General features: G+C 37.1%; 4 protein-coding genes across 4 annotated transcripts; 3 read left to right on the top strand and 1 right to left on the bottom strand.

Moving 5' to 3' along the window:
- Window positions 1-2,102: 2,102 nt before the first annotated feature.
- Window positions 2,103-6,487, top strand: LOC121761874 (SMR domain-containing protein At5g58720-like). Its single transcript, XM_042157578.1, has 11 exons — window positions 2,103-3,001; window positions 3,366-3,391; window positions 3,543-3,632; window positions 3,865-3,947; window positions 4,509-4,738; window positions 4,936-5,012; window positions 5,096-5,152; window positions 5,515-5,582; window positions 5,652-5,758; window positions 5,861-5,931; window positions 6,032-6,487. Exons 1-11 carry the CDS (start codon window positions 2,473-2,475, stop codon window positions 6,158-6,160), a joined length of 1,467 nt encoding a protein of 488 aa, XP_042013512.1. The 5' UTR covers window positions 2,103-2,472; the 3' UTR covers window positions 6,161-6,487.
- Window positions 6,488-7,291: 804 nt separating this feature from the next.
- Window positions 7,292-7,630, top strand: LOC121760702 (protein EARLY FLOWERING 4-like). Its single transcript, XM_042156335.1, has one exon. It carries the CDS (start codon window positions 7,292-7,294, stop codon window positions 7,628-7,630), a length of 339 nt encoding a protein of 112 aa, XP_042012269.1.
- Window positions 7,631-7,953: 323 nt separating this feature from the next.
- Window positions 7,954-10,906, bottom strand: LOC121761875 (peptidyl-prolyl cis-trans isomerase CYP20-1-like). The gene is made up of 7 exons (XM_042157579.1): window positions 10,779-10,906; window positions 10,367-10,445; window positions 9,466-9,513; window positions 9,355-9,378; window positions 8,916-9,098; window positions 8,760-8,835; window positions 7,954-8,465 (listed from the first exon to the last, which is right to left on the bottom strand). Exons 1-7 carry the CDS (start codon window positions 10,845-10,847, stop codon window positions 8,321-8,323), a joined length of 624 nt encoding a protein of 207 aa, XP_042013513.1. The 5' UTR covers window positions 10,848-10,906; the 3' UTR covers window positions 7,954-8,320.
- Window positions 10,907-13,619: 2,713 nt separating this feature from the next.
- On the top strand, window positions 13,620-23,298 carry LOC121761873 (6-phosphofructo-2-kinase/fructose-2,6-bisphosphatase-like). Its single transcript, XM_042157577.1, has 23 exons — window positions 13,620-13,877; window positions 14,092-14,155; window positions 14,258-14,553; window positions 14,853-15,059; window positions 15,529-15,738; window positions 15,847-15,942; window positions 17,146-17,244; window positions 17,334-17,363; window positions 17,771-17,824; window positions 17,998-18,051; window positions 18,125-18,202; window positions 18,649-18,740; window positions 18,814-18,871; window positions 18,971-19,045; window positions 19,151-19,198; window positions 20,472-20,569; window positions 20,920-20,995; window positions 21,128-21,190; window positions 21,303-21,394; window positions 22,174-22,242; window positions 22,337-22,400; window positions 22,488-22,553; window positions 22,782-23,298. The coding sequence occupies exons 1-23, from the start codon at window positions 13,713-13,715 to the stop codon at window positions 22,854-22,856; spliced, it is 2,229 nt and encodes a 742-aa protein (XP_042013511.1). The 5' UTR covers window positions 13,620-13,712; the 3' UTR covers window positions 22,857-23,298.
- Window positions 23,299-25,127: the final 1,829 nt, after the last annotated feature.

Raw genomic sequence — 25,127 nt, 5'->3', positions numbered from 1 at the left:
GAGGTTATTTTGAGTTAATTTAGAACTATGAAATATTATCATCTTTAGCATTTTATGTCTGATAAATTTTGCTCTAAGTTTGAAACTGAAAATCCTAATGCTAATAATTATTAAAACAATTAAAGAGCAAAATTAATTTAAGCATTGGCAAAATTGGAAGTATGAAATTCAATTTGAGTCCACACATCATATCTTTACCCTAAATTTTAGAGCATCTCCAATGGCGGCGAGCGAACAGGTTAGCCGATTCCCGGCGCTGGCCGGTCCGCTCGCCGAACCATCAGCGAGCGCCATTTCGGTGAAAAAATCGGCGATCCGACGCCGATTTTCGGGCGCTGGCCGATCCGCTCGCCGGTCGGCTGGCCGCCATTGCAGGCTCCCGATCGGCGAGCGATCGGCCAGCTCAATTTTTTTTCGAAACACTATATATACGCGATTTGCACGTCATTTTCATTCGCACCGCTTGTTTTAACGAGTTTTCTCTCTCACTTAATTTCTGTACAAGAGCAATAAAGCAAAATAGAGAACAACAACGAATCTACTCCAATGACGAGCGGGTCTCAAACTCCCACGGTACCCGTGGGAGGTGGATGGGGTCCGATGGCCGGGTACTACAACATGTACCCTTGGCAGCAGATGATGCTCGGGATGGCAGCCGGGGGTAGTATGCCGGGATGGCAGGGGATGCAGGGCGGGGTCGGGGCGCAGTCGACCCCATCGGAGACGCAGTTCACTAGGTGTGATACTTTCTCCTTAGAGGAGTTGGAGATAGATCTCGAGGATGCGGACACTCCCGTTCAAACTGGGGAAGTAGGGCGGGGTCGGGGCGCACCAAAGAAGAATAAGGGCAAGGGGAAGGGCAAAAGGGTGGTCGGCGAGTCGGCACAGCCGGCTGATGACGACATCCCGACATGGAGGAAGTGGACGGATGCGGAGAACGCCGCGCTGTCCAAGGCTTGGGTGAGTGTTTGCGATGATCCCCTCCATTCGAACAATCAGAGGATCGTCAACTTGTGGGCTAAAATATCAGCAGCCTATAAGACATTTTGCCCGGAGGGGAGGCCACACAGCGGGGAGGAGTGCCGGAAGGGGTAGGGCCGAATCAGGGCTGCGGTCTCCCGATTTTCGGGCTTGTACACCAACGCCCTTCGCATGCAGACCAGTGGCCAAACTGACGAGGATTGCAGGAGGATAGCAGAGAAAGTCTTCCCGTGCCCGGGCCTTATAAGGAGTTCACCTACTGGAACTGCTTTGAGGTGCTGATGGACTCCGAGAAGTTTCGGGCAGGTATCGATGTTGGCTGGCCGAAGGAGCAGCGACTGAACTATGCCGATGATTACAGCGGCAGCGGCGGCGGTTCCCACGACCTCCCCGAGGATGTTCAGGAGTTCCCGTCCCCTCCATCGTTTACTCGCCACACTCGCTCGGTTGGTCAAAGGCGGGTGCAACGGGTAGCGAGAGGGGTCGCCCAGGGGTCCCAGGAGGTCCAGTCGACATCCCCCCTGGTTGGAAAGTCGCCAACCGAGCTCACCTTCTTCGCGGGCTCAGATGCACAAGATCTTAGCGGAATGGAGGGTGGCAACTGACCCCGTGGAGAAGAGGTTTCTTCACTCAATGCTCGAGAGTATGCGGGTCGATTTGGATGCCGCCTCGACACAGTTGGGGGGCTCAGACGCGGGCTCAGATGCCGCAGATTTGGGGGTCCCGGATAGCGGCGGCGCCGACGGCGACGACCACGAGGAGTGAGGCGGAGGCAAGGGCTCGTGTGTGGAAGAGGTTTTTTTTAAATTAATGTAATTTTTTTTAATTAATGTACTTTTTTTAATTTAAATATTATTATTGAATTTTCCCATATCTGTGTCGTAAATTTAATTCCGTATTTTGTGTGATTGTTAATTATTTATTTTTTATAATTTTGTTTATTGTGGTTAGCCTATTGCTTATCCAGATACTTGTCTTGATGATGTGGTAGAAAGAATTTTTAGTGCTATGATGTGGCAGAAGGAATTTCTGGCTAGCCTACCACCATTGGAGATGCTTTTAGGCGCATCTTTGGGGCACAAAACAACCTTTTAATATTCTCTTCTGGAAAATATTTTTAAAATCACACACCTTTTTGCTACCGTTTTTTATCCCTAATTTTTTTAAAAAAATTAGGGATTTCATCATCGATCCTTTTCGCAATTTCGTGTTTATCTTCCTTTATCTCATCGAGATTCTCTGTTTCCTCAAATATAGCGCGTAAATTATCGTGCTATGATTGGATCAACCGTTCCAATTTCTGCTTACCTCCTTTTTGGACGTTGACCTAATCCCATTCCTTCTTCTGCCTTCAAAGGGGTTTCGCCGTTTGCTTTTTTAATCGTACCGTAAAAATGTGAAACGGCACCTCTGTTGTGAAGGGATGTTGATTTTGTAGATAGTTTGTGTGTATATGTACTATGTAGGGTTATATATCTATATTTCTGGAAGATGACAAGTAGGAAGAAGAAATCGAGAGCCGCTAGGAATGGAAATGCTGAAACTCATGCTACAAGATCTGGAGAAAATGGGCAGAAATCCGTGAAAAATGCGGTGGAAGCGTTTGCTTCGATGTCTTTGGGGGAAGCTCCGATTAGGGCTGCAGAGATCCCTGAAAAAGCTGCAGTGATGGAGGATCAGAGCACGACGTGCTCGAGCTCTAACGGGAGCTATGAAATGGGCTCGTGCTCGAGCTCGAGCTCGAGCTCGAATGCTTCGGATATGTTTGGTTTGGGGAATGGTTTCCGTCAAGAGGAGCTTAAGCAGAAGAGTAGGCCTAAGATGAAGAGAGTTGTTGCTACTGCTGGAACTGTGTCCAATATGCTGGGGAAGGACTATGTGAGGTCTGTGCCAAAAAGGGAGGCTTGGAAAAGTAACGGTTTTCTCGAGGAGAATTGGAGCAAGGAGGCTGAACAGTTCCTCTGCTCGATGCTTGGAGATAACTGTGAATTAAGCCTGGCTGTAGTTAGTGATGTATTGTGTGAGTTGTTTGTGATCATGTGTCAACACTTTCCTTTTTTGCTATTTGTTGTTTTTTGTTCCTAACTTGGAGGATTGGTTTGGGGTTGGATTTAGGTAACTATATGAAGTATCTTAGATTTTAGGAGGAGGATGTGATGCCATGAGATGTACTATTTTTTTTGTCTAGGAACTCGGAATGTTGAATGTGAGTGATTTGTATTGGTTAATTGCCAAATTGTGGAAGAATAGAAGAGGATGACACTTGAATTTGAATAGAAATAGGTTCTTTTGGGGAGATAAGGATCGTAGGTTGTACTTAAGTGAGTATGTGTTTTGGATAGTTGTAGATTCTTTGTATCCTAAACTCATCTATACTTTTGCAGGTCAGTGCGGTTATGACCTAGATAAGGTGAATGACACTAGTTCTCTTTCTTTCTTTGCCTAAAACTTTTGTTTTTCGAAATAACTATGCTATGTGTCTTTTCCTTTTGAAGTATCGGGGTAGTAGCTAAACTCCAAGTTCATTTCATATCTTGGTTTTTATGCTTTATATTTGTCAGGCTTTGGACACGTTGCTTGAATTGTCAGCTTCCTCAAATGAGCAACCCGGTGGCTATTGCGAGTCTACTAGCAGTGAATCAAGTGAAAATGTATGCTAAAAATGATTGCCTTTTATCTTTTCCAGTGTACGTTAGGATTCTCCAATCTTCTGTTGAGCATGCTCATGTACTTTGCTAGTAGGTACTAGGTAGTAACATGATAAGGCAATGACAATTTACATTAGGTCGAAACGGTATAGAATATGACAACAACTGGGGTGTATTACTTAGTGTTAGAATTGGATGAAATAAGAAAATTTTATAATTGACTGTTGTGTTGCAGGTAATTGATGGAACATCTGACTCAACTTATCGGTCAGCATTTGTTGAACCTGACAATGTGTGGTTTTCAGGAGACCTATTCTGGTAATGGAGTTGTTCTGTTTCTTCATGATCAATGTCTTACTATACTTCCAAGTTGAATGGTTTTATCAGTTTCATTTGTTCGACCGGAACTTCAAAGTGCAGAGTTCATAGACTAAAAGTGTTAACCATTCTCTATAAGAAAAACAAATTCATAATCATTCTACTTCCTCAAATTCTTAATTTATCATGGGGAAAATTTTACTTTTGAGTAATTTCTGTGTTCAATGATATCTCTTGAATAAGTTCATTATTTACTTTCGTTTACCATCTGATTCTGAGACACATTTTCCTGTAAATGACCCATGGATCAATTTACAAGGGAACATATTGTGTTTTCAGAGGGTTGTCCGTCAAGGAAAATCCTGCATTGGAGATAATTGAAGAGCACTATATATTGTGAGAATGCAAAACATGCAAAAGTTGTATGTTCTCAAATCTCAAGTGATGGAAACGCATTATACTATTAAGATACTTACTAGTTTCAGCATGTTGAAGTTGATCTCCTTATTGGATGCTTGGATTGTGGATGCTTAACTGGATCACTCATTTTTATTGCCTCAGGAATAATCCAAAATTTCCTCAATCCAGTGGGTCCCGCCGCAAATCAGAGAAAGTAGTCTCGGAGGCAGAACTTCCTCAGAAGGTGTTGCAATCCTTGTTTAATATGCCCACGCCGAAGGAAGCCGAACAAGAACCAAACAAAATGAACTGGAGAAATGTTGTTAAGAAAATGGTATCCCTTGGTCAAGGATCTAAAGATGAAAATGAACAACAGCAGCAGCATATCCATGGTACTGATAGAAATGTTTACTGGTGGGATTCTCTTGTAAAATGTTTTTGGTGAATGCTGATGATTTTTGTTCTCTGCTGCATCGCTTTTACTTGTTCCTTGTGTTTTCTCTTGTCACTCGCCCCTAATTTATAAGCTCTTATGAAATTTTATGTTATTTCTAACCCAAACTTAAATTAACTTCTCTCAAACTTGTAGCTCAAGGAGACGAATATCATGTGCTCAGGGAAACTGCGCATGAGCACTGGGATTCAATGAAATCATACTATCAAAAGGTCAGGACTGCTGTTTCTTTACACGGTTGTAATTGGTTTTCAAATTAGATCCCATAAATCTGAGAAGGCTTATTATACTGCAGGCTGTTACAGCATTTTCAAGTGGGGAGAGAGGCTATGCATCTTATCTTTTTGAGCAGGTATTTTACCTTAAGATTAGCTCATATGCTCTCTCCTGGTGTGTGTATACTGTACACTTGCTTAGAAGGGGGCTCGTCTGCGGGGTTGCTATTGATTTATTATTCTATCCAAGAAGCTAACCGACAGTGCATTCTTTCCTTTACATTCGAAGTTACCATATCCTCTGAGCACTGGCTTTAAATAGTGCTTTGCCTTCTATAAGCTTTGGATTTCTTTACTGCATGCTATACTCTTCTTTAGATGCCTCTCTGCACATGTATTTACGTGTGTATAACACTCCCTTAGTGTGTGTGTCACCACATATCAGGTTAAATTTTACAGTGCGTAGTAATGCTTACGAGATCTCTATGGATGGATGCAGGGGAAGTTGCAAAACAAGAAGGCTCAAGAGGCAGATGTGAAGGCTAGCCGAGATATATTCGATGCAAGGTGGGCTAATTGAAGAAAGACTGATGTTGTTAGTAGATTTGTCCGTTTCACCTATTTCTCGAATTGCAGGAACAAGAACATAGAAAACATGATAACAATTGATCTGCACGGACAACATATTAAGCAAGCAATGAAGGTTCTGAAGCTCCACCTTCTGTTTGGAGCATACGTCCGATGTAGGATTCCACGCCACCTCTTCAAACTAAGATTAATTGCCATTTTGGAAATTCTTAGCTTCCAACACTTACTCTTCTTTTCTTTATCATGCAACTCTCTAGCTGTGAAGGTATTCAGGGTTATCACTGGATGTGGCAGCCATGGTGTTGGCAAGTCGAAGCTGAAAACCTCGGTAAGATCGAATCAAGCTTCCAACTTGACATGCATGTTTGAATGTCATCTACAAGGACTCTTTTTTGACCTTGTTCGATCTTTCTCAACTGTGTGCGCAGGTCATTGGTCTTCTGCAGAAAGAGGGTATTAAATGGTCTGAGGAGAACCGCGGGACACTGCTCGTGAGGCTTGAGGGGCAGATGGATTTCAGCTTCCTCGACTCGGGTTCAGGCAGCGACGGTGATTAACCTAGGCAGGTTAGCACCAGTTCTATACTTTGACATTCCTTCCTTGTATCTCTCTGGAAGAAGTCCTCAAAGAATGTTGATATCTTATGAAGATTTAGGTGTACAATGTTAGAGAAGAGAACTAACTCTGTTCCAGATTAGGGTTTTCTAGTTTGGTTTAATGTGGGATGCAAATAAACTAATTGTATTTGTAGCTAAGCATTATTGGCATCATTTGTATTCTGTACAAATTTGTTGTTTTGAGGAATATTATTATTCAATCTCTGATTGTTGACTTGAGTGTACTATCTCATGGGGTTTGTGATATTTGGAAAACTTTAATTGTGATGTTTGTGTTATGCATTACCATTATTCCGTCATTTTGTCATAAAATATCGTAAATTTGCTGTTTATCCCTCGTGACTGCATGAAAAAAATTGAACCATTAAAGAATTTGCTAAAGCTATCATTTTTTTAGACTTGTAAACATGAAAACAAAAAATGTCGAAAGTGGGAATGATTGTCAACATTTTTTTACTAAGCGGAAATGATGGATACCCACATGTGAAGGTAATCAATAATTTTCAGTCAATTTCATTGTTCTTCACTCTTAATCAGTTTTAATTAAAATAACAATGAAATTTGTCATAATTTTAAAAATTTTCATATGCACAAGTGTATCACCCATTATCAAGTCTGTTTAGTCCATGTGAACATTATTTCATTCATTTTATCTATATATAATTAAATTATTAATAATATCATTAATTTTGTAATTTATGTAAAATTAAAGTTCAATTTATCATTTTATTTATACTTTAAATAAAATAAATAAATAAATAAATAGAAGAACAAATTAAACGTTAGTTTCTTATAATAATAGTAATACTCCTATAAATTAAAACGAGAATGATATTATAATATTTTCGTGTTGAGTTGTTTATAATTAGTAAGAGGATAAGGAGTTCAAATACGTAAAATCCGAAAAACTATTATTTTGGTAAAAAAGAAAAATGATTATAAAATAAATAACCGACATGGCTTTTCACCGCCTAATTCAACGGATCCCTTGAATATTTGCTCATATTCATATACAATGGAACCTCAAAATACCACCAAACCAGAAGCTCGGTCCCTTGATCCTCCTCCTCAATGAACGACGCCTCCAATTTCCTCATCTCCGCCGCCAACCACAGATTCTCCGACGGCGAGGACGCAGCTGCGGACGACGAGGACGACTTTGAGACATGGGAAGCCCTAAGCAAGAGCTTCGGAGAGGTCCAATCGGTGCTCGATCGCAACCGCCGCCTAATTCAGCAGGTCAACGACAACCACCGCTCCAAAATTCCCGATAATCTGGCCAAAAATGTCGCGCTCATATGCGAGATCAATGATAACATGTCAAGAGTCGTCGGCCTCTATTCTGGTCTCTCCGCCACCTTGTCCGCCGTCGTTCGGCGGCGGCGCGAAGGAAATGGAATATTGAAATAATATGTAGTGTATGGCTGATTGAATTGTGTTGGATGATGATTGTTACAGTTGTGTTGAGTTGTGTTGGTGAGCTACGACATGGCCTACCCAATTTTGCAATAACGTACATATGATCCAGCTTGGGTTTGTTTTTTGACCAACTTCAGTTTTGAAGGAAAAAGGAAGGTCAAATTGACGAATGTTGTGTGAGCAAAGCAATGTTTTGAAAGCTTTTTTTTTCTTCTTTTTGGAAAGGGAAAGATTTTTTCTCCAAGTTTTAGTTTTAGTTTTAGAAGAAGAATAGAAAAGTGTTTGTGCTAATGCAGGTTAACGAAATGATTGGGTTAATTTCATAAATTCATATTATCATTGTAAGATATAGAGAGCATAAAAGCTCTTGTATCCAAGATTTATGTTCCAAATGCCCAGGTTTGTCCGATAACTTCAGCATTCAAACTCACAACTAAGTGGAACTTTAGAGTCTTGGTGCATCTAATATGGGAGGGTTCGGTTTGCAAAATTGTATCCGAGATTAAATTTGTAGTATGTTTGGTTCATGAGGTTCAATCTCTCAACTAGATGAATAATCATGAGATAATTATTCATAGCTAATCCCCTATGACTAAAATAATCTCACAACTCAATCCTATATTATATCTTGGTATTATTTTATTTTGGCAACCGAACACCACCTATATGTATAAAAAGTGATCACATTGGGAGTGGGAGTTCACCACTATCGACAATCACCACTTTGCTTTTGGGTGTGCCGCTTTGATTGCCTTCAGCTTCAATCTTGTACACCACATCCATCCCGGATAGCACCTTTCCAAATACGACATGCCGGCCATCTAACCTGAGACACGGTAACAAGTAACTTGTTGATTTGCAAGAATTGGAACTAGGACTTAGCTTTCAGATCTGATGGCTGTATTATTGTATTTGGCAACCGCAAATCCAGGTGGAAATTGTAGTCAAATAAAAGCTAATAGTCATTCCAAAGATTTCCAATTGCCAACACAACTTATGAGTACCGGAAGTTTGGGCCAAGCTTACATTTGAAAACAAACTCAATTTATTGGGTACTAAAATGTCCTTGTCAAACAGTATGACGCGATTCTGAAAAAAACACGCATTATGTATAACTTACCAGCTGGTTGTCACAGTAGTGATGAAGAACTGGGAACCATTAGTGTCAGGGCCAGCGTTTGCCATCGACAGGATTCCTATGATGGCGGTTGTAAGATAACAACGAGTTCAAACTTTCTTTATCAATTAGATTAGCAAAAGAATAGCAAATATATACCAGGTCCTGTGTGTTTGATCTTAAAGTTTTCATCAGCAAACTTCTCCCCGTAGATTGATTCTCCACCTCTTCCATCGCCTAGAGTAAAGTCGCCTCCTTGAAGCATGAAGTTGGGTATAATCCTGTGGAATGTACTTCCCTTGTAATGCAGAGGCTTCCCGTGTTTTCCAACCCCCTTCTCACCTGAATTTACACAAAATAAGATTTCCCTCACACGAAGTATTCAGCAACTCACTCAAAAATGGCTTCGAGATAACAGATTCTTTAAGTTTACTCGAGCATAGTCAATAACTTACATGCCTAAGATACTGCACAGTTATGAAGCCATCCAACTAAAATTAAAATCAACAGGGACTCTATGGGTCATCCAGTTGAGACTTGAGATACCGACGTCAACATGGCATGCACAAACAAGAAAAAGAAGACAAAAGTGCTGTACCTGTGCACAGAGCTCTAAAATTTTCTGCGAGACAAAATAACCAAAAGTCAGTTATATAGCAAATATTTGAAAATTGCTCAGGAAACATTAATCCCACAAAGCTAATCATACCTGCTGTCTTAGGAACAGTTTTCCCAAAGAGACCCATAGTGATGCGTCCTAAGAACATATGCCTCTCGTATTAGTCAAGGCAACAGTAAACTAATAAACGCAAAAAAAAATAAACACATGAGTGTGTGAATCTGAATATAAATTACCCGATATCTACTAGCATACATCATGTATGGGTGGTGCAATGATGAATTGACTTCTAGGGCATGTGGTGGTTTGGTGCATATAATGGTGAATGGATATGATGAATGCGTAAGGGTGTGATGAACATGGTTATGGGGGAATGGTTCCCATACAACAAGAAGAAACTTACTCACATTCCCATTCCCGTTCTCATTCTTACGAACTACAGTTGTTTTCTAGTTTCTTTATCACAATCACACACAGACTTCACTACCAACCTGGACCAAAATCCTAAATACAGTCAAACTCACGTGTTCTCTACTCTTCTACCCCTCTCATAAATCAGACTTCATAGCCAAAACTCATGACTTCCTAAGCACCTGTTTCCCTTGGCTATATCTTTTCTAAATCAGAGCATTGTGGTGCTCTTCCTTTCTAGGATTTCTTATGTGACAGACTCTCTGACTAAGTCTAAATATGCCTACAAAGACCTAGATGCCCAAATAACTCTAGTGCGATGCAGACCACTTCAACTATTCTTTATACAGTCCCTAATTTATGCTGTCTGGTGATTGACATGGACATAATACAGTCGCAATGTTTATGTGGCATGATGGTTTGCAAAACTATGAGATGTAACACTACTCTACAAAATAGATTTGAAAATCCAATGTACATAAATATCATAGAATTGGAGAAAGCCAGTGAACGATGGCTAGCAAAAATAAGAGAGAAAACACTAAATCGCAAAATATATTCAAATATCCAATATCCATACCAGCTGGTTTGCCATCAATCTCAATGTCAAAGTAAACCTTGTGAGTCACTTCTTTCAATTTTTCCTGGGATTTCTTTGCCTGCAGGAGAAATCAATAAAATTAACAGAACGATAACGAAGAAGACACTGCCCCGGATATCTCAAAACAGAATATACAAAACTCAAGATCTCTATGAGAAATGTTATACACACTTATTTCAAAGAACAAAAGTTTTCCCCCAAATTTAAATTATACTCATAGCAGCAAAAAAAAGGTCAAAATCGACGATTTCTAAATCAAATCAGTTACAGACTGGCACCGAGAGGGAGAACAACAGCAAACTACAACGGATTTCTGAAGAATTAAAAAATATTTAAAATAAAAAAAAACAATAGTGAAAAGGAATAAAATTTAAAAAAATTGAAGAATAACCTGTGCAAGAGAGAAGCTAAGACAGACTAGCAAAGTGAAGAGGAGATGTAGTCTCTGATTTGCCGCCATTTCTGTTCTGATCGAGGGTTTCCTTCAGCTTCAGTTACTCAGCTGAGAAGTGAGAACTGGTGATTTTAGATAAAAATAGGAGTATTAAGATGGGGTTTCTTCCAATGGCGTAACGACACGTCTGCTCATTAGTGTCCTAATTTTTGTGTATAATAATAATTCAAAGTACTTACCCGTAAATTATCTATTTTATGATTAATACTCCTATTTTTATCAACTCTAATGATTACTTACCCCTATATTAATTTTGTGTCTGAGTTAATGTACCTCTCACCTAAATTTTGGATTTATCAACTCTAATTATTACTCCCTCCGTCTCAAAATAAGAGTCATATTTTGACATTTTGGTACGTTCCACAATAAGAGTCTTATTTCACTTTTACCATAAATGGTAAGTAGGTCATATATTCCACCAACTTATTCCACTTACATTTTGTTATAAAATTATATATAAGTGTGACACATGTTTCACTAACTTATCAACTCACTTTTCTTTACATTTCTTAAAATTCGTGTCATAACTAAATATGACTTCTATTCCAGGACGGAGGAAGTACTAATTATTAGTAATAAATTATAATGATAATATATTCCACAAAATAATTATAGTAGTAGTATGTAATATAATTTGGCTAAAAAATCTCTTGATAATGAATATGATATTCATTAAATTATAAAATTGAAATTTAGCAAAAGTAATGAAACTAACATACTTTATAAAAGTGGACAAAAAAGTGGCCCTTGAATCTCACCTAAGTTGGAGGGGATTAAAAAAAAATTCAAAAATGTAATGATACATAGTAGATGCAATAATAAAGTACTCCGTACTAAAGTTCTTCTCTGTTCCTAAGTATATGATCATTTTATGAAATGAACGTAGAATATTCATATTTTGAAAATCGAGTTCCAAACAAATGAAAATGTTGTCGCAATCGTCCTTTTTTTACGGTACCGTCAAAATACTTACAATCAACGCCAATTAACTAATTTTTGACCTAATTAGTACTTCATAATAATTTTTTGAGAGAGAGAGGTGAAGAACGGTGCCTATTTTTATGAGAAATATTAAAAGCTACTTATAATTTAATAATGGATTATTATACTACTACTACTACTAACTATGTCAAAATTGGTTAATTGACGTTGTTTGTCAGTTTTTTGACGGCACTGTAAAAAAAAGACGATTCCGGCGATAATTTTATTTGCTTGGGACTTAATTTTTGAAAAGTAAATGTTCTTGACCAACTTTGTAAAATGAAAATAGTGTAATAAAGTAATAGTGCAGGCTAGGTGAGTTGCAAAATTTTCAATTTTGTTTCATAACTTAAAATTTTCGTTTGTTCTATTTTATTATAAATAAAAGAGTAAAAGTCAATTTTGGTCCTAAACATATGGTCGAAATACGAATTTAGTCTAAAACATTCACTTTTGAAAAACGGGTCTATAACAAATGAAATTCGTGTTGATTGGGTCCATTTTTTACGGTTACGTCAATTTTTGACGATCAACTGTCGATTAGCGAAATTTTGACCTGATTAGGCATAATGTAGCATATATATACAGATTGTTTTTTAAAAAATTGAAAATGCAAAATTAAAACAAGTTTCTGATATTAAAAAAAATGCAAACAAGTTTCATGATTCACTTTGAATTTTTCATTTCGCCCTTTCTTTCTCAAGAACCCTACTTTTATCTTTCTCTACAACACCACCATACAACGTATGATGTCAAAAAACAAGTTTCTGTGTCACTGGCACAATCAAAACCATCATCAAAGTCAACTATCCACCATCAAACAACAAGTACCTACCATAAAAAACCAGTACACACCACCAATATAATAAACGACAAACTAGTCCTTGATATTCATAATCATGATCAAATACGTCTCGAACATTTTACAATTGAAATCAAGGGTTAAAAGAACTAGGGTTTGTCGTCGTCCTCCCTGCGTCGTCTTCTTCCTCAGGGACTTCGTCGAGGCTCGACTTCTGGGATTGGAGAAAGCTTAACTTCCGCGTCGGTACTAGGGTTTGCCGACGGACCTTGTTCCATTTGCTTCAGAGGAGGAGAATGATGTCTGTTAGAATCGAGCTCCGACCGCCCTTCAGTTTCACTTTGATTTTCAGGCGGGTGGTGGCTGGGCTGCCTCTTCCTCGAATACGCCGCTTTGACGTTCACAAGTCCGTCGGTGGAACGAAACTCATGGTACGACGACTTCCAACTCATGGCTGGCGGCGTCGGCGTTCTCGGTAGGAATCAGACTTAGGGTTTTTGTGGATTGTGGAGAGAGAGAGAGAGAGAGAGAGTTGGGGAGGGAGTCGACTCATTTCCAGTATTTGGAGTTAGGTGAGGAATGATTTTTGAATTAGAAATGGAAAAGGAAAAGGAATTAAAAAAGTCTTAAAAAAATTTAATTAGCAAAATAATTAGAATAATAATTAGATGACTAATAATTCGTGATTAAGCCTAATCGAGTCAAAATTTCACTAATCGACGGTTGATCGTAAATAATTGACGGAACCGTAAAAAATGGGCACAATAGACACGAATTTCATTTGTTATGGACTCGTTTTTCAAAAAATAAATGTTTTGGACCAAATTCTTATTCGGCGACATGTTAAGGACCAAAATTGAGTTACTCTAAATAAAATAGTGACAGAACATTATCTTAATTCTTAAGCGTAGTTCATTCACTAAACAAGCTAGAAATTATGCTTATTTCATAATGCGTTTTAACAAAAGTGGATAAATAGATTCGTGGAAATCAAGAAATATGACCATCTATCACTTCACTAACTCTGCTTTCTTATTCTATTCTTATCTGCATCAACTATCAAGCACTTCTTCACTCATCTAAATAATATGGGCACCGCCGCATCCACCAACGCCGATACCAGCTCCGAAGACCACGCTGGCGGCCAGCTCTATGTCTCTCTCAAGATGGAGAACTACAGGCTCAAAGGGGAGCTCGTGCCCCATGTCTTCGGCTCCGCCCCTCTCGTTGGCTCCTGGGACTCCTCCAAAGCTGTGAGACTTTTCTTTCCTTTAATTGCAAATTTCCCATTTCTGCGCGCGTGATTGAAATTGAAATTCGATGAGATGCGTTCACATTCTTCTTCCTCTTTGAATTTGTCTCTATTGATTGCGGAGTTTTCCCTCAATTTTGTGACTTGATTGAATAGGATTGCATTGGTGTCTATATCAGCACTTACTGATTAATTCATTCTACTGTATACTATAGCTCTCTATGGAGCGTGAATCGACTTTTATGTGGGAATTAAGCTTTGTTGTACCACCTAATCACGGTAATTTAGCTCCTAATATGTGTAACCATTATTATGCTGCGTCTCCGTTTTTTCGTGTATCAGAAATTTGAAGTCGGATGTTTCTTGTATTGATTGTAATAGAGACGCTGGATTTTAAGTTTTTGTTGAAGCCTAAGCATGGTAACGTGCCATGTATTGTGGAGGAGGGTCCGAATAGGCATTTGATAGGAGGTGCATTGCAAGGGGACCGGAACTCAGCCGTGTTTAAGGTGGCTGGAGATGAGCTTCTTGAGTATAAAGTGTTCATTCAAGCAGATAGGGTTTCACCGTTCGATCTTGCTGCAAGTTGGAGGGTGTATCAGGAGAACTTCCAGCGATCCACTGTCCGTGGTATACCAGATGTCAGTATAGCTTCTGCTACTGAAGCGGGTAATGAGGTAGGTATAGAGTGTTTTGTACTAATGATAGTGTTCTCAAGTTGTAGATTGTATTGGGATTCTGAAATTTTATTGATTCTAACTGATCATTTATTAGATAGCTGCTTGTGTAGCATTTTTCTTTCCCTTTATGACTGGGTTCATCAATATTTTACTAGCTTTCCTTGTAAATTGCTCTTTGCTTTGTTTGTGTGGATATTAGCTCCCCGTCTCCTACTGTAACTTATATAACTTTGTACGGTTGAAATCATCTCCATAAGTGAAATATCACCTCATTCAGTGGACACTTTTTGATACAGAATGGATCCCCAGCAAGTTTGGAGCTTGATATTGAGCATTATGTTGTTCCAGCTCCATCATCGGCCAATTCAGGTCCTGTGTATGCAGCAAATATGACAGAAACTCCTAGGTCACTCATTCGTTCAGGGAAATTTTCCAGGAATGACAGCTCTAGTAGTTCATCGCATTCTCAAAAGGATCTTGGTGCCTCGGTTGACCGACCTGGTGTATGGTGTTAATTTATTCCTCCCTTTTCTATTTCTGAGTTGTTTGCCATTCTAATGTGATAATCATGAGAATTTTATGTACTTCAGCCACGTAATGATTAAATCTTCAGAACATCATTTATCATAGTTTTTTCATACACAATAAATATGTATGCAATGTTATCTTCCTACTTTGTATAGAGGTACTGATACTTCTTAATAATGGAAGATTATCCTTTCGATAACTGAATCCGTCAATGTAATTGAATGCTATTCTTTTGCCAAGGCAAAAAGAAAGACCATCCTTCAAATGTAGTCACGGTAGTAAATGGCAGAAAGTTACTCTTGACAAGGATAGAGAACTATTAAAATACATATCTGATGTGTTTACATACCATCTCATTGTATTGAGAACAAACCCCTTTGATATTACAACTTCTGTACAAGTGTTCCTTCTTATGTTGACTCTGTGGTGTCAACTTTCTATCAGGGGATGGAAGTCATTGTCCCAGAAACAGCAAAGTTGTCTTTAGAATCTGGCTTGGTCGAGTCAAAGTCAGTTGGAACTTCTTCTAACATTCAGAAACATGAAGGACACAGAGGACTCTTTGTGGATAGGGGTGTAGGATCTCCTAGACTATTAAAATCATCAAGCGCATCAACTTTTTCTCTTGATGTCAAACTTGATTCAGAATCCAAGGTTTGTGAGAAATCTATGAGATGCTTGGTCTAACATTACTGAGAAATGAGAATGTATATCTTTCATGCAGAAGTAACCTCTGAGACATCATTGATTGTTTTTTTCTAGAACTCTATGCCAGCTGCTGCAGGAGCTGTTGCAGCTGGAGCTATAGCAGATCAGATGCTTGGCCCCAAGGAGGATAGACACCTGGCAATTGTCCTGGTACGTTCCTAGTATTCTAGCCAACAGTTGATAGAAGTTTTAATTACCACTTTAAGGTCTGGTAGATCTTTCTGGGAAGACTGCTTTAGTTGACTATTAACTGTTGCCATCTGCCCTTAGTTTCCTTTTTAAGTATTAGAATATTCAGGATTTAACAATTGTTAGATAAAGTTGAATATATTTTTCAGTTCCATTTTGCTATTAAAATATTGGCCTTCCGAAAACCAAGTCCCAAACAATTCTATGTCCACATTTCTTATACTCCCTCCATCCCATAAAAATAGACACTTTTGGAATGACACGGGTTCTAATGCACAATTGGTAAAGTAGGAGAGAGATAGAAAAAAATGACTGAATTATTGTTAATGGAGAATGAGGCCCACATCATTAGAGTGAAAAAAGTTACCAAAATGTGTGTGTGAGTCGGCCAAGCGGTAGAGTGGTGATGCATGAGGCCAAAGTCCCGGGTTCGAGACCACCGTGGTGACCATTGAATTTATATTCATTTGCCCATCAAAAAAAAGTTACCAAAAATAGTATTGGACTATTTTGTGGGATGAACCAAAATGGAAAGAGTGTATATTTCTATGGGATGGAGGGAGTAGTACATTTTTCCTTCTGATGTCTATTTTCATATATGGTACTCCCTCCGTCCCATAATAGATGTCACACTTTCCTTTTTAGTTAGTCCCAAAAAAGATGTCACATTTCCTTTTTTGGAAAAAGCTACCTCTCACATTAATATAAATATACTATTTTCTCTCTCCACCTAACACACAAAACAACATCACCTAAAATCCCGTGCCAGTCCCCAAGTATGCCATCTAATATGGGACGGAGGGAGTACATAATTATGTAAATATGTGATGCAACTTACACGAACAATTCCAGCAATATGAAGCTTAAACAGCAGCATGATATAATTTTAAATGAAAAATTAGTTGCTCTGCATTTTATCCGAGTCTGCACAAGGAGGCTTGGGGACGTTTCTTCAGAGAGCTAATATCTAAAGATTTAAACAAATAGGTAAACCTTTTATTAAGTTTCAATATGCTATCCTATAGAGTTATACTTTACAGTTGTGTATCTGATATGCAATATCCTTTCAACAATGCCCAAGATACAAGGAATGTCATCTTGTATTTCATCCATGAATTTTATGAGTTGTTATATTTTCATGCTCCAAATTGAGCTTTCTTACAGGTTGGGCTGCCTGCACGAGGGAAAACTTTCACTGCAGCAAAACTTACTCGGTATCTTCGCTGGTTAGGTCATGATACCAAACACTTCAATGTTGGGAAGGTCGTTGATTTTCAATTTGGAATTTTCTTTTGTTATTTTCCTGCTAGTATTTTGAGAGTAAGCGGCATTATTGTGTATTCTTGTTGCAGTATCGAAGGCTCAAGCATGGAGTTAACCAGGTACTGTCAGTTGGCCACATCTTTTCTTCCACTTCTTTGTTTGCTTGTCTCACGAAGCACAGAGGTGTCAATTCCATTCCTCATGGACCCTCTAGATCCCTAATGTGTTGACATTTTAGTCTCTATTATCAAGAAAATTTAGAGGAAGTTTCCTCTTATTTGTGGCAAGCATCAGGAATAATTTTGACCCAATGTAACTTTCTCGAGTATATGTATGGTATCATTAATATGAGATCACCAAGTGTAAGACAGCATTGGGCACAAATGCCTTCAACTGTAATTTGCAATTATTTGACAACACATCAAACTTGTTGAACTCTAGTATCCTAGAAAGTTCAAATTGTTATACTACTTATTTTACTCTCGTTGATATGGATCTCCCAGTATAACTAATTTCATTGATGCAGACAGCTGATTTTTTCAGAGGTGACAATCTAGAAGGCATAGAGGCACGCAATGAGGTATTCATATTTGATTATTTATTTCGAATCTGATTTTTCTGTGAATGAATCCAACAATAAGAAGGTGCAGGTTTATGCAAAATTTTATTGTTATGTTTTTTCTTGTATAAAAACTTACAATCGGTATTGACCTTTTTCCTTGGGCATAGTTTTAATCCATAACATGCTACTAGGTAGCAGCACTTGCAATGGAGGATATGATATCTTGGATGCAAGAGGGTGGCCAGGTAGGTATATTTCATATTATCCGCATGGACATTTATTAGAAACTTTGGTAATGCATTTTATAACTATGCTTAGGTTGGGATATTTGATGCTACAAACAGTACCAGGAAAAGAAGGAATATGCTTATGAAAATGGCTGAAGGTGAATGCAAGGTGGAGTACTGAATTTTGGTTGCTTTGTTGATATTGATTCAGCATACTGTATATTCTAAGTCATTTTCTATTGATTTGGTTATATGGTATGAAGTGGTTGACCATTAATATGTTAGCATGCTTGAAGATGCTTGCTTAAAGGATTTTCTTTTTAAGTTGGATTCAACGCATAAAGAAGCAGAATAACTTCAAATGTGACTTGTGCCTACCCATTGAGAACGTCTGTCAGTTTATTAACAACACTGGAGTAATATTTTCGAGTTCTATTGTGTGCTAAAATTTTGTTTTCAATTATAATAAATTGTTGCTTATTATGAGTATGTTACAGTTCTTATGCTGTAGTTACTTTAAATGTGTATTTCCAGAGTATCAGCGTATTCATAATATAGTGTGATTTGGGTCATCTTTCCCACTAGATTTTTGATTATGATGTTTTTTACTCACAGATTATCTTTCTAGAGACATTATGCAACGATAGGAATATAATTGAGAGGAATATACGTCTCAAAGTTCAACAGAGCCCTGACTATGCAGAAGAGTATGACACAAGATGGTTTCCTTGATATTTACGCACCACATATTATCACATAGTGATTTGTGGTATATTTCAGGCCAGATTTTGAAGCAGGGTATAATGACTTCAAGGTCCGACTGGAAAATTACGAAAAGGTAGACCCCAGGACATAGCTTTTGATATTAGGTGCCATTTTTCTGATGTATTATGTGTAGAAAAGTAATGGTTTATGAGCAGTTTTTCTTTTTGTTCAGGTCTATGAGCCAGTTGAAGAAGGGTCTTACATAAAAATGATTGATATGGTCTCTGGAAATGGTGGACAAATACAAGTAAATCCTCTCAATTTTGCTTAATTATCTATTCATTGTATTAGCTATCTATGTATTGAGCTAGAATACTTAATTCCTCTAAATATACGTGTTTTGTTGAAACAGGTGAACAACATTAGTGGATACCTTCCAGGGCGGATAGTATTCTTCCTGGTATGTTGTAAACATTAGTAAGGACCAGTGTTGTTAGGGTCGAGGGTCGCACCGGGTCGATAAGGTGAAAATTCGGGTCGCGGGTCGACGAGTCGACTTGGTCGAGAGACCCACTAATCTAGGCTAATTTTTTTGCCTTTTAATATTAAATCAAATAAATATATTACTCTAATGTTTATAATATATCAAATAATATAAATGTAGGCACAATTCATGTGAATAGAGATAAAGTGGAAAATAAAAATTATCAAAATATCAAAACAATTCATAAGTCATAAGTATATCACAAAATAAATAATTGAAACCATTGTCTGAAAATGTCAAAAGAAAAAAGTTATGAAATGTGCGTCATTTTGTATGTAGTATTAACTTATAATAAAATAGGAGTGGAATGTGAAATCTATTTTAAAAATTAGTAAAAAATAAATGAATATGTATTAGTAGACAAACCTATATAAAATATGAGACGAATAATTACAGAAAAATTAATAAATAATTTGATTAATACAATAGATTATTATACAAATAAAATAATAAAACTTCAAATAGTACAATTTGAATCTCGAAACGTTTATATAGTAGAAGAACAATATTAATTTATTCCTAAAATAATATACTCATTTTCCACCATTAAATTATACTCCAAAGATAGGATTTACAATATATCCATGTAAATATATTGGATTTAATTTAACTAATCAAAAGTTTGGTAAAATAGTATTTTTATTGCTGCCTAAAAAAGTGAGCTAAACTATGTCAATTTTTTATATTTTCCTAATCCCACTAAACAAATGAATAGTGACAAATGATGTACTCTATTCCCAAGGCTCATAATTATACTTCTCTCTCCTCTCTCCTCTCTCCTCTCTCCTCTCTCTTCTCCATCATCTTCCTTCATTCAATCTCTGTAAAAAAAACGCAAAAACACTGTAGCCGTAGCCGAAACGCTCGACCCACCCGAAACGCTTGACCCCGCCGACCCAACCGACCCAGCGCGACCCATGCATCTCGATCAACCCACCCATGTTGGGGCGGTCATGGTCTCGACCTGGGCGACCCGGGCGACCCGAGCGACCCGGGCGCCAAATTAACAACACTGGTAAGGACATTATGAAGATATGTGATTTGCCTCCAAAAATGTGCTGATCAATTATTTTTAAAATATTGCCTAAATTTGGGTGCATGCAGTGGGAGTTGTGTTTTATTTATCACCAAAATTTACAATGATGCCAAATATGAGATTTGGCTGATGGTGTTGCGTATCGAATTGCAGGTAAATACACATCTTACTCCCCGTCCAATTTTGCTTACCAGGCACGGAGAGAGCCGAGACAATGTCAGAGGTCGAATCGGTGGTGACAGTGCCATAAGGTTCTTTTATTTGTGGAATGTGAATACACTTTCTACTTTTCTTTGACCTTTTCCACAGCCTCTTTAAAATTGATTAGTTTTCTGGGACAAATTAAAAAGGAGAGAATGATCCTTTTCCTGCAACCATGTTTTATTGAGAGAAGTTAATTTCATTGCAAAACTACAGGTTAACATTTCTTCAAGTACTCAGGTTTTGCACTAGCATAAATCTGAAATATTTTTCACTCATCGGAAACGATCAATGTTCTTTCTACCTTGTTTCAGTTATCAATACTCTTCTGTGTACCAGCGTAAGGGTAATTTGATCTGGTTTCATTTGGTAACTTTGGGAGCTAATTTTTCTTGTGCAGTGATTCTGGCGAGCTTTATGCTAAGAAACTTTCAAATTTTGTTGAGAGACGCCTAAAAAATGAAAAGGCTGCTTCCGTAAGATTTCCTGTCTTCATAAGTTTCGGGAGATAGAGTTCCAGTTTCTATGCCTCATTTTAACTCAGTCTGGCTTATGGAATATTACGAGGATTTTATATCTGTATAATTTTATGTTTCTACTGTGATCAGATATGGACTAGCACACTACAGAGAACAATTTTGACAGCGACTCCGATTGGTGGATTTCCCAAGGTTATCATAAACGCCCCCTCTGCACTGAACTTCATAATAAATGTATGGTTGTCTGTTGTCGGTTTCTTGGACTGGCATCTAATATTACTCATTCTACTACGCCATCATGTAGATACAATGGCGTGCACTTGACGAAATTAATGCTGGTGTATGCGATGGGATGACATATGAAGAAATTAAGAAAAATATGCCAGAAGAATATGAGTATGCTTCACTTCTTATGTGTTAGTTTACTTTCATCTATATATAGTACTCCCTCCGTCCCATAGAAATATGCCATATTTCCTTTTTCGTCTGTCCTATACAAATAGTCCATATCCATTTGTGGTAACTTTTTTCTCCTTTTCTTTTACTTCATCATTTATGGGCCCCACCTTCCACTACACAATTTCAACTACTTTTTCTCCTTCTCTCTTACTTTACCAATTATACATTAAAACCCGTGCCAAAACACAAAAGCCTATTTCTATGGGACGGAGGGAGTATTATTTTAGCCTGAAAGCAGTATAACTGAATATATATCATATATGTGCAAGGAGGCCTATCCATTTGATGATATTACATGAAACTCTCCATTTTCTCATCTTATCCTTTCGAAGATGAGTAATAACCACTTTGTAGTACAGATTTGAGAATATTAGCATTTGCTGCTAGTCATCCATTCCATGTACAAGTATGATTTAAGTACATAAAAATCTGTCCATATATAACTCTAATATTGAGGCCTCAACCTGCTTGTGTTATCAAGAATTGAATTCCACGAAGCATATCCCTAGAGAAACCAGTTAGGTCACGTATTTGAATTGTCTCGTTCCCTGTCTTTTCTGTAACAGGAATTTTGTACCATTAAGAATCTGTTAACCTAACTAAATTAGGAAGATGTTATTTCCTGTCATTCGTTTCCTATCTATTTGTTTATTTGGTACTCTTGTTTCCTTTTCTCATTTGTTAACTTCTCTAAATAAATGTCATACAAACTGCAGATCACGTAAAAAGGACAAGTTAAGGTACAGATATCCTCGCGGAGAATCTTATCTTGACGTCATACAGAGGTCTGTCCTATGCAGTTCAAATGAGTCTTTTGCTTTGGGTCAAATTCCAACTTCATAATGCCTAGTACATTGAATTTGTTTCTTCTCTTTTCAGGCTTGAGCCTGTGATTATTGAGCTTGAACGACAAAGAGCTCCCGTTGTAGTCATATCTCACCAGGTTATAAATCTATGATATAATTTTAGTTTTCTCCAAAAAAAGCAGAATATATGCTTGAATGCCAAATGACTTCTTCGGAATTTTCAGGCAGTTTTGAGGGCTTTGTATGCTTATTTCGCTGATAGGCCATTGAAAGAGATTCCCCACATCGAGGTATTACATTCACGGCTATGCACAATTTCCACATCTTAGAATAACTTACAAGTTTGGAACTTTGAGATTCTGTACTTGAAATATAATCTGAATATTTGGTTTATTTGAGACAAAGCTGCAAAACTATATAAAACAAAGATACTCTTCCATTTTTATTTTGTTCTATATGGAATGGAAGCATCTTTGTGAAAACTAAACTCGGCTCTTCTTTTCTTTGGAAATGTGCAGATGCCACTTCACACAATAATTGAGATACAGATGGGAGTTACCGGTGTCCAAGAGAAACGATACAAGCTCATGTGAGAGCTTACAAAACTTGACTGCATTGCATAGTAAGCTTCCGTTCGTTAAATACTAATGTTACTCACTGTAAAAAACCGATACAAGCGAGACACATAATGTTAGGCGGTGAAAGTTGCTCAGCATGAACAGAATTTTGTGGCTACTGTAATAACCTCAATGCCTGGAATCTGTTCTTGATCCGAAGGGGTCGAAAATAATGACCAATCGCCCGCTGTCTTGTCCCCGTCTCCGATTTGCTTGTGCACTGTGTGTTAAGAGTCCAGCGGTGTCACAGGAGTTGTGATTTGAGCTCTGCTCCTCACATTATTTTATTAGGAGTATATGATAAAAATAAATAGTCCAAATCAATTTCCTAACAAGTAAAAAGTCCTTTTCTTTTTTGAGTGTAGTATGTAACATGCATTTTACTTTCAATGGGAATACCATGGTGGGTTCGACCTAATCATTTTCTATACTGCTATAGATGTATTAAACTCATAAAAAATTGTATTATAGGAGTAATTACGTATTTACATCAATTGATGTGTTGGATCGGCTAAGGATCAACCCATACCATAAAAATCATGGGCTTTGCCTGCGATCCAATCTTCGATTGGTATTTTCATTTAAGAAAATTCTTTTTTAATACTCTTTTCATATATTTCGTAACTTATTTATAAATTTATTGTTATAAAATATAGTAAAAGAGGGAGAAATGTTATCACACTAATATCTTTATAGAGAAAAGGAATTCAATTTGTATAAGAGAAATTATCTATGCTATAAAAAGAATGAAAATGAGTGAAAAAATATATATCCCACCATTTTCTAAAACCCGAACGGCTGAACGTGCTCATGTGGTTGTGAATTTATAATGTCGATCTCACAATTAAAAAAAAAAAACTAATCAAACTATAAAACTCAATTCAATGATCGATCCAAAATATAATAAACCGTTCAGTTGGTTATAAACTTCAAGAGTTATGATACATAAAGTACGTAGTTTTTGCAATAACTTTTTGACTTTATAAGTACAAGTTTTTGGTTCTCCTATAAGAGTATTAAATACGTATGCTTATTTTTCCGCTAACTTTTTGACTTTTAATGGTATAACTTTTATGTCAATTATTTATTTCATGATTATACTACTAGTGTCCCTTAAAAATAATCCCTATAAAAAATTCATGTGTTTTAATACACAATCGATTAAGTAGAAGATGTAAGAAAGAAAATGGTCGAAATAGTTATAGTTACAACTGGGACTCACATTAAGTAGTGTTCACTTATAGTTAGTGATGAATCTGAGTGGTACTATAAGTTATCAATAATATATAATGTATAGTAATAATGAGTTGTAAACAATTTTTCAAGATAAAACAGACTAATTTGATGGATGGATAGACCAAAATGTAAAAATGGAAATTTAGAGGACATATGGAATATTAAATAAGTAGCTTCAGTTAATATTTGAAATGATTACTTGATTAGCCGACCAATGAATTGGCCTAAACCTCTAAACATAACCGAATCGATTAGTGTATTAACTTATCATTTAGTCGAAAATAACCTTGATAAAGTTTTAAACTAATTTTATATCGAGCTCATTTGAATAATTTGTAGTACAAGAGAACACATAATTCATTGTTGTAAATTGTAATGGGTGATGGGTTGAGAAATAGATTTTGTAAATTCTAATATTCATTATAAAAAAAATGCAAAGTGATGCATTTGGAGTTTAGGATGAAAAATGTCCTATGCCAGAAGTTTGAGTTGGAAGAAGCCTTTTAACTCAATTGGTTAACCGTTTAAGTAACTCAATACTTATCCCTATTAAACGACAAAAAAGTTTGAGCAGAAAATTAGTTCTCTACAAGACCATCCATCAAAGTTTGCATTAATTTAGTGAATGTCTTAAATTTTCATATAAAAATATTTGGTATTTTGTGGACTGCTACATGGAGTAACAAATTTCCTAACAAATTTGGGATGCTGTGTCTCAAATACCTAATTTTTAACGTCCCACTCTGTATCGTACACGTCATATTACAAATCAATTAACTAAAGAAAAGTAAATAAAGAAGACCAAACAAAATAATACTCCCTCGTAAAAGTATGAATGGTTCTCTTATTAATCCATCCCTAAAAAGTATAAACTTTCCTATTTTTAGAATATTTTACCCTTATAAATTATTTTATTTACAACTTATACCATTACACTATACTAATAATGATGTGAGGTCCACTCTCTACTAATATTATTTACATTATTATTTATCTCTCTTTCTCTTAATT

Source organism: Salvia splendens, chromosome 13, assembly GCF_004379255.2.
Source record: "Salvia splendens isolate huo1 chromosome 13, SspV2, whole genome shotgun sequence".
NCBI classification, from domain to species: domain Eukaryota; kingdom Viridiplantae; phylum Streptophyta; class Magnoliopsida; order Lamiales; family Lamiaceae; genus Salvia; species Salvia splendens.
The sequence above is the reverse complement of the archived record's forward strand: the minus strand, read 5'-3'. Positions and strand labels throughout refer to the sequence as shown.

Bases quoted from the DNA above. Each gene is read 5' to 3' on its own strand.
- LOC121761874 (XM_042157578.1), top strand. From the start codon at position 2,473: ATGACAAGTAGGAAGAAGAAATCGAGAGCCGCTAGGAATGGAAATGCT. The intron at 3,948-4,508 runs GTAATGGAGTTG...TTATTGCCTCAG, and splicing joins TTTTCAGGAGACCTATTCTG to GAATAATCCAAAATTTCCTC. The intron at 5,759-5,860 runs GTAGGATTCCAC...GCAACTCTCTAG, and splicing joins GTTTGGAGCATACGTCCGAT to CTGTGAAGGTATTCAGGGTT.
- LOC121760702 (XM_042156335.1), top strand. From the start codon at position 7,292: ATGAACGACGCCTCCAATTTCCTCATCTCCGCCGCCAACCACAGATTC.
- LOC121761875 (XM_042157579.1), bottom strand. From the start codon at position 10,847: ATGGCGGCAAATCAGAGACTACATCTCCTCTTCACTTTGCTAGTCTGT. The intron at 9,514-10,366 runs GTATGGATATTG...ATATGTTCTTAG, and splicing joins GATTGATGGCAAACCAGCTG to GACGCATCACTATGGGTCTC. The intron at 9,379-9,465 runs GTATGATTAGCT...TTTGTCTCGCAG, and splicing joins AACTGTTCCTAAGACAGCAG to AAAATTTTAGAGCTCTGTGC.
- LOC121761873 (XM_042157577.1), top strand. From the start codon at position 13,713: ATGGGCACCGCCGCATCCACCAACGCCGATACCAGCTCCGAAGACCAC. The intron at 17,364-17,770 runs GTACTGTCAGTT...TCATTGATGCAG, and splicing joins TCAAGCATGGAGTTAACCAG to ACAGCTGATTTTTTCAGAGG. The intron at 22,243-22,336 runs GTCTGTCCTATG...TTCTCTTTTCAG, and splicing joins TATCTTGACGTCATACAGAG to GCTTGAGCCTGTGATTATTG.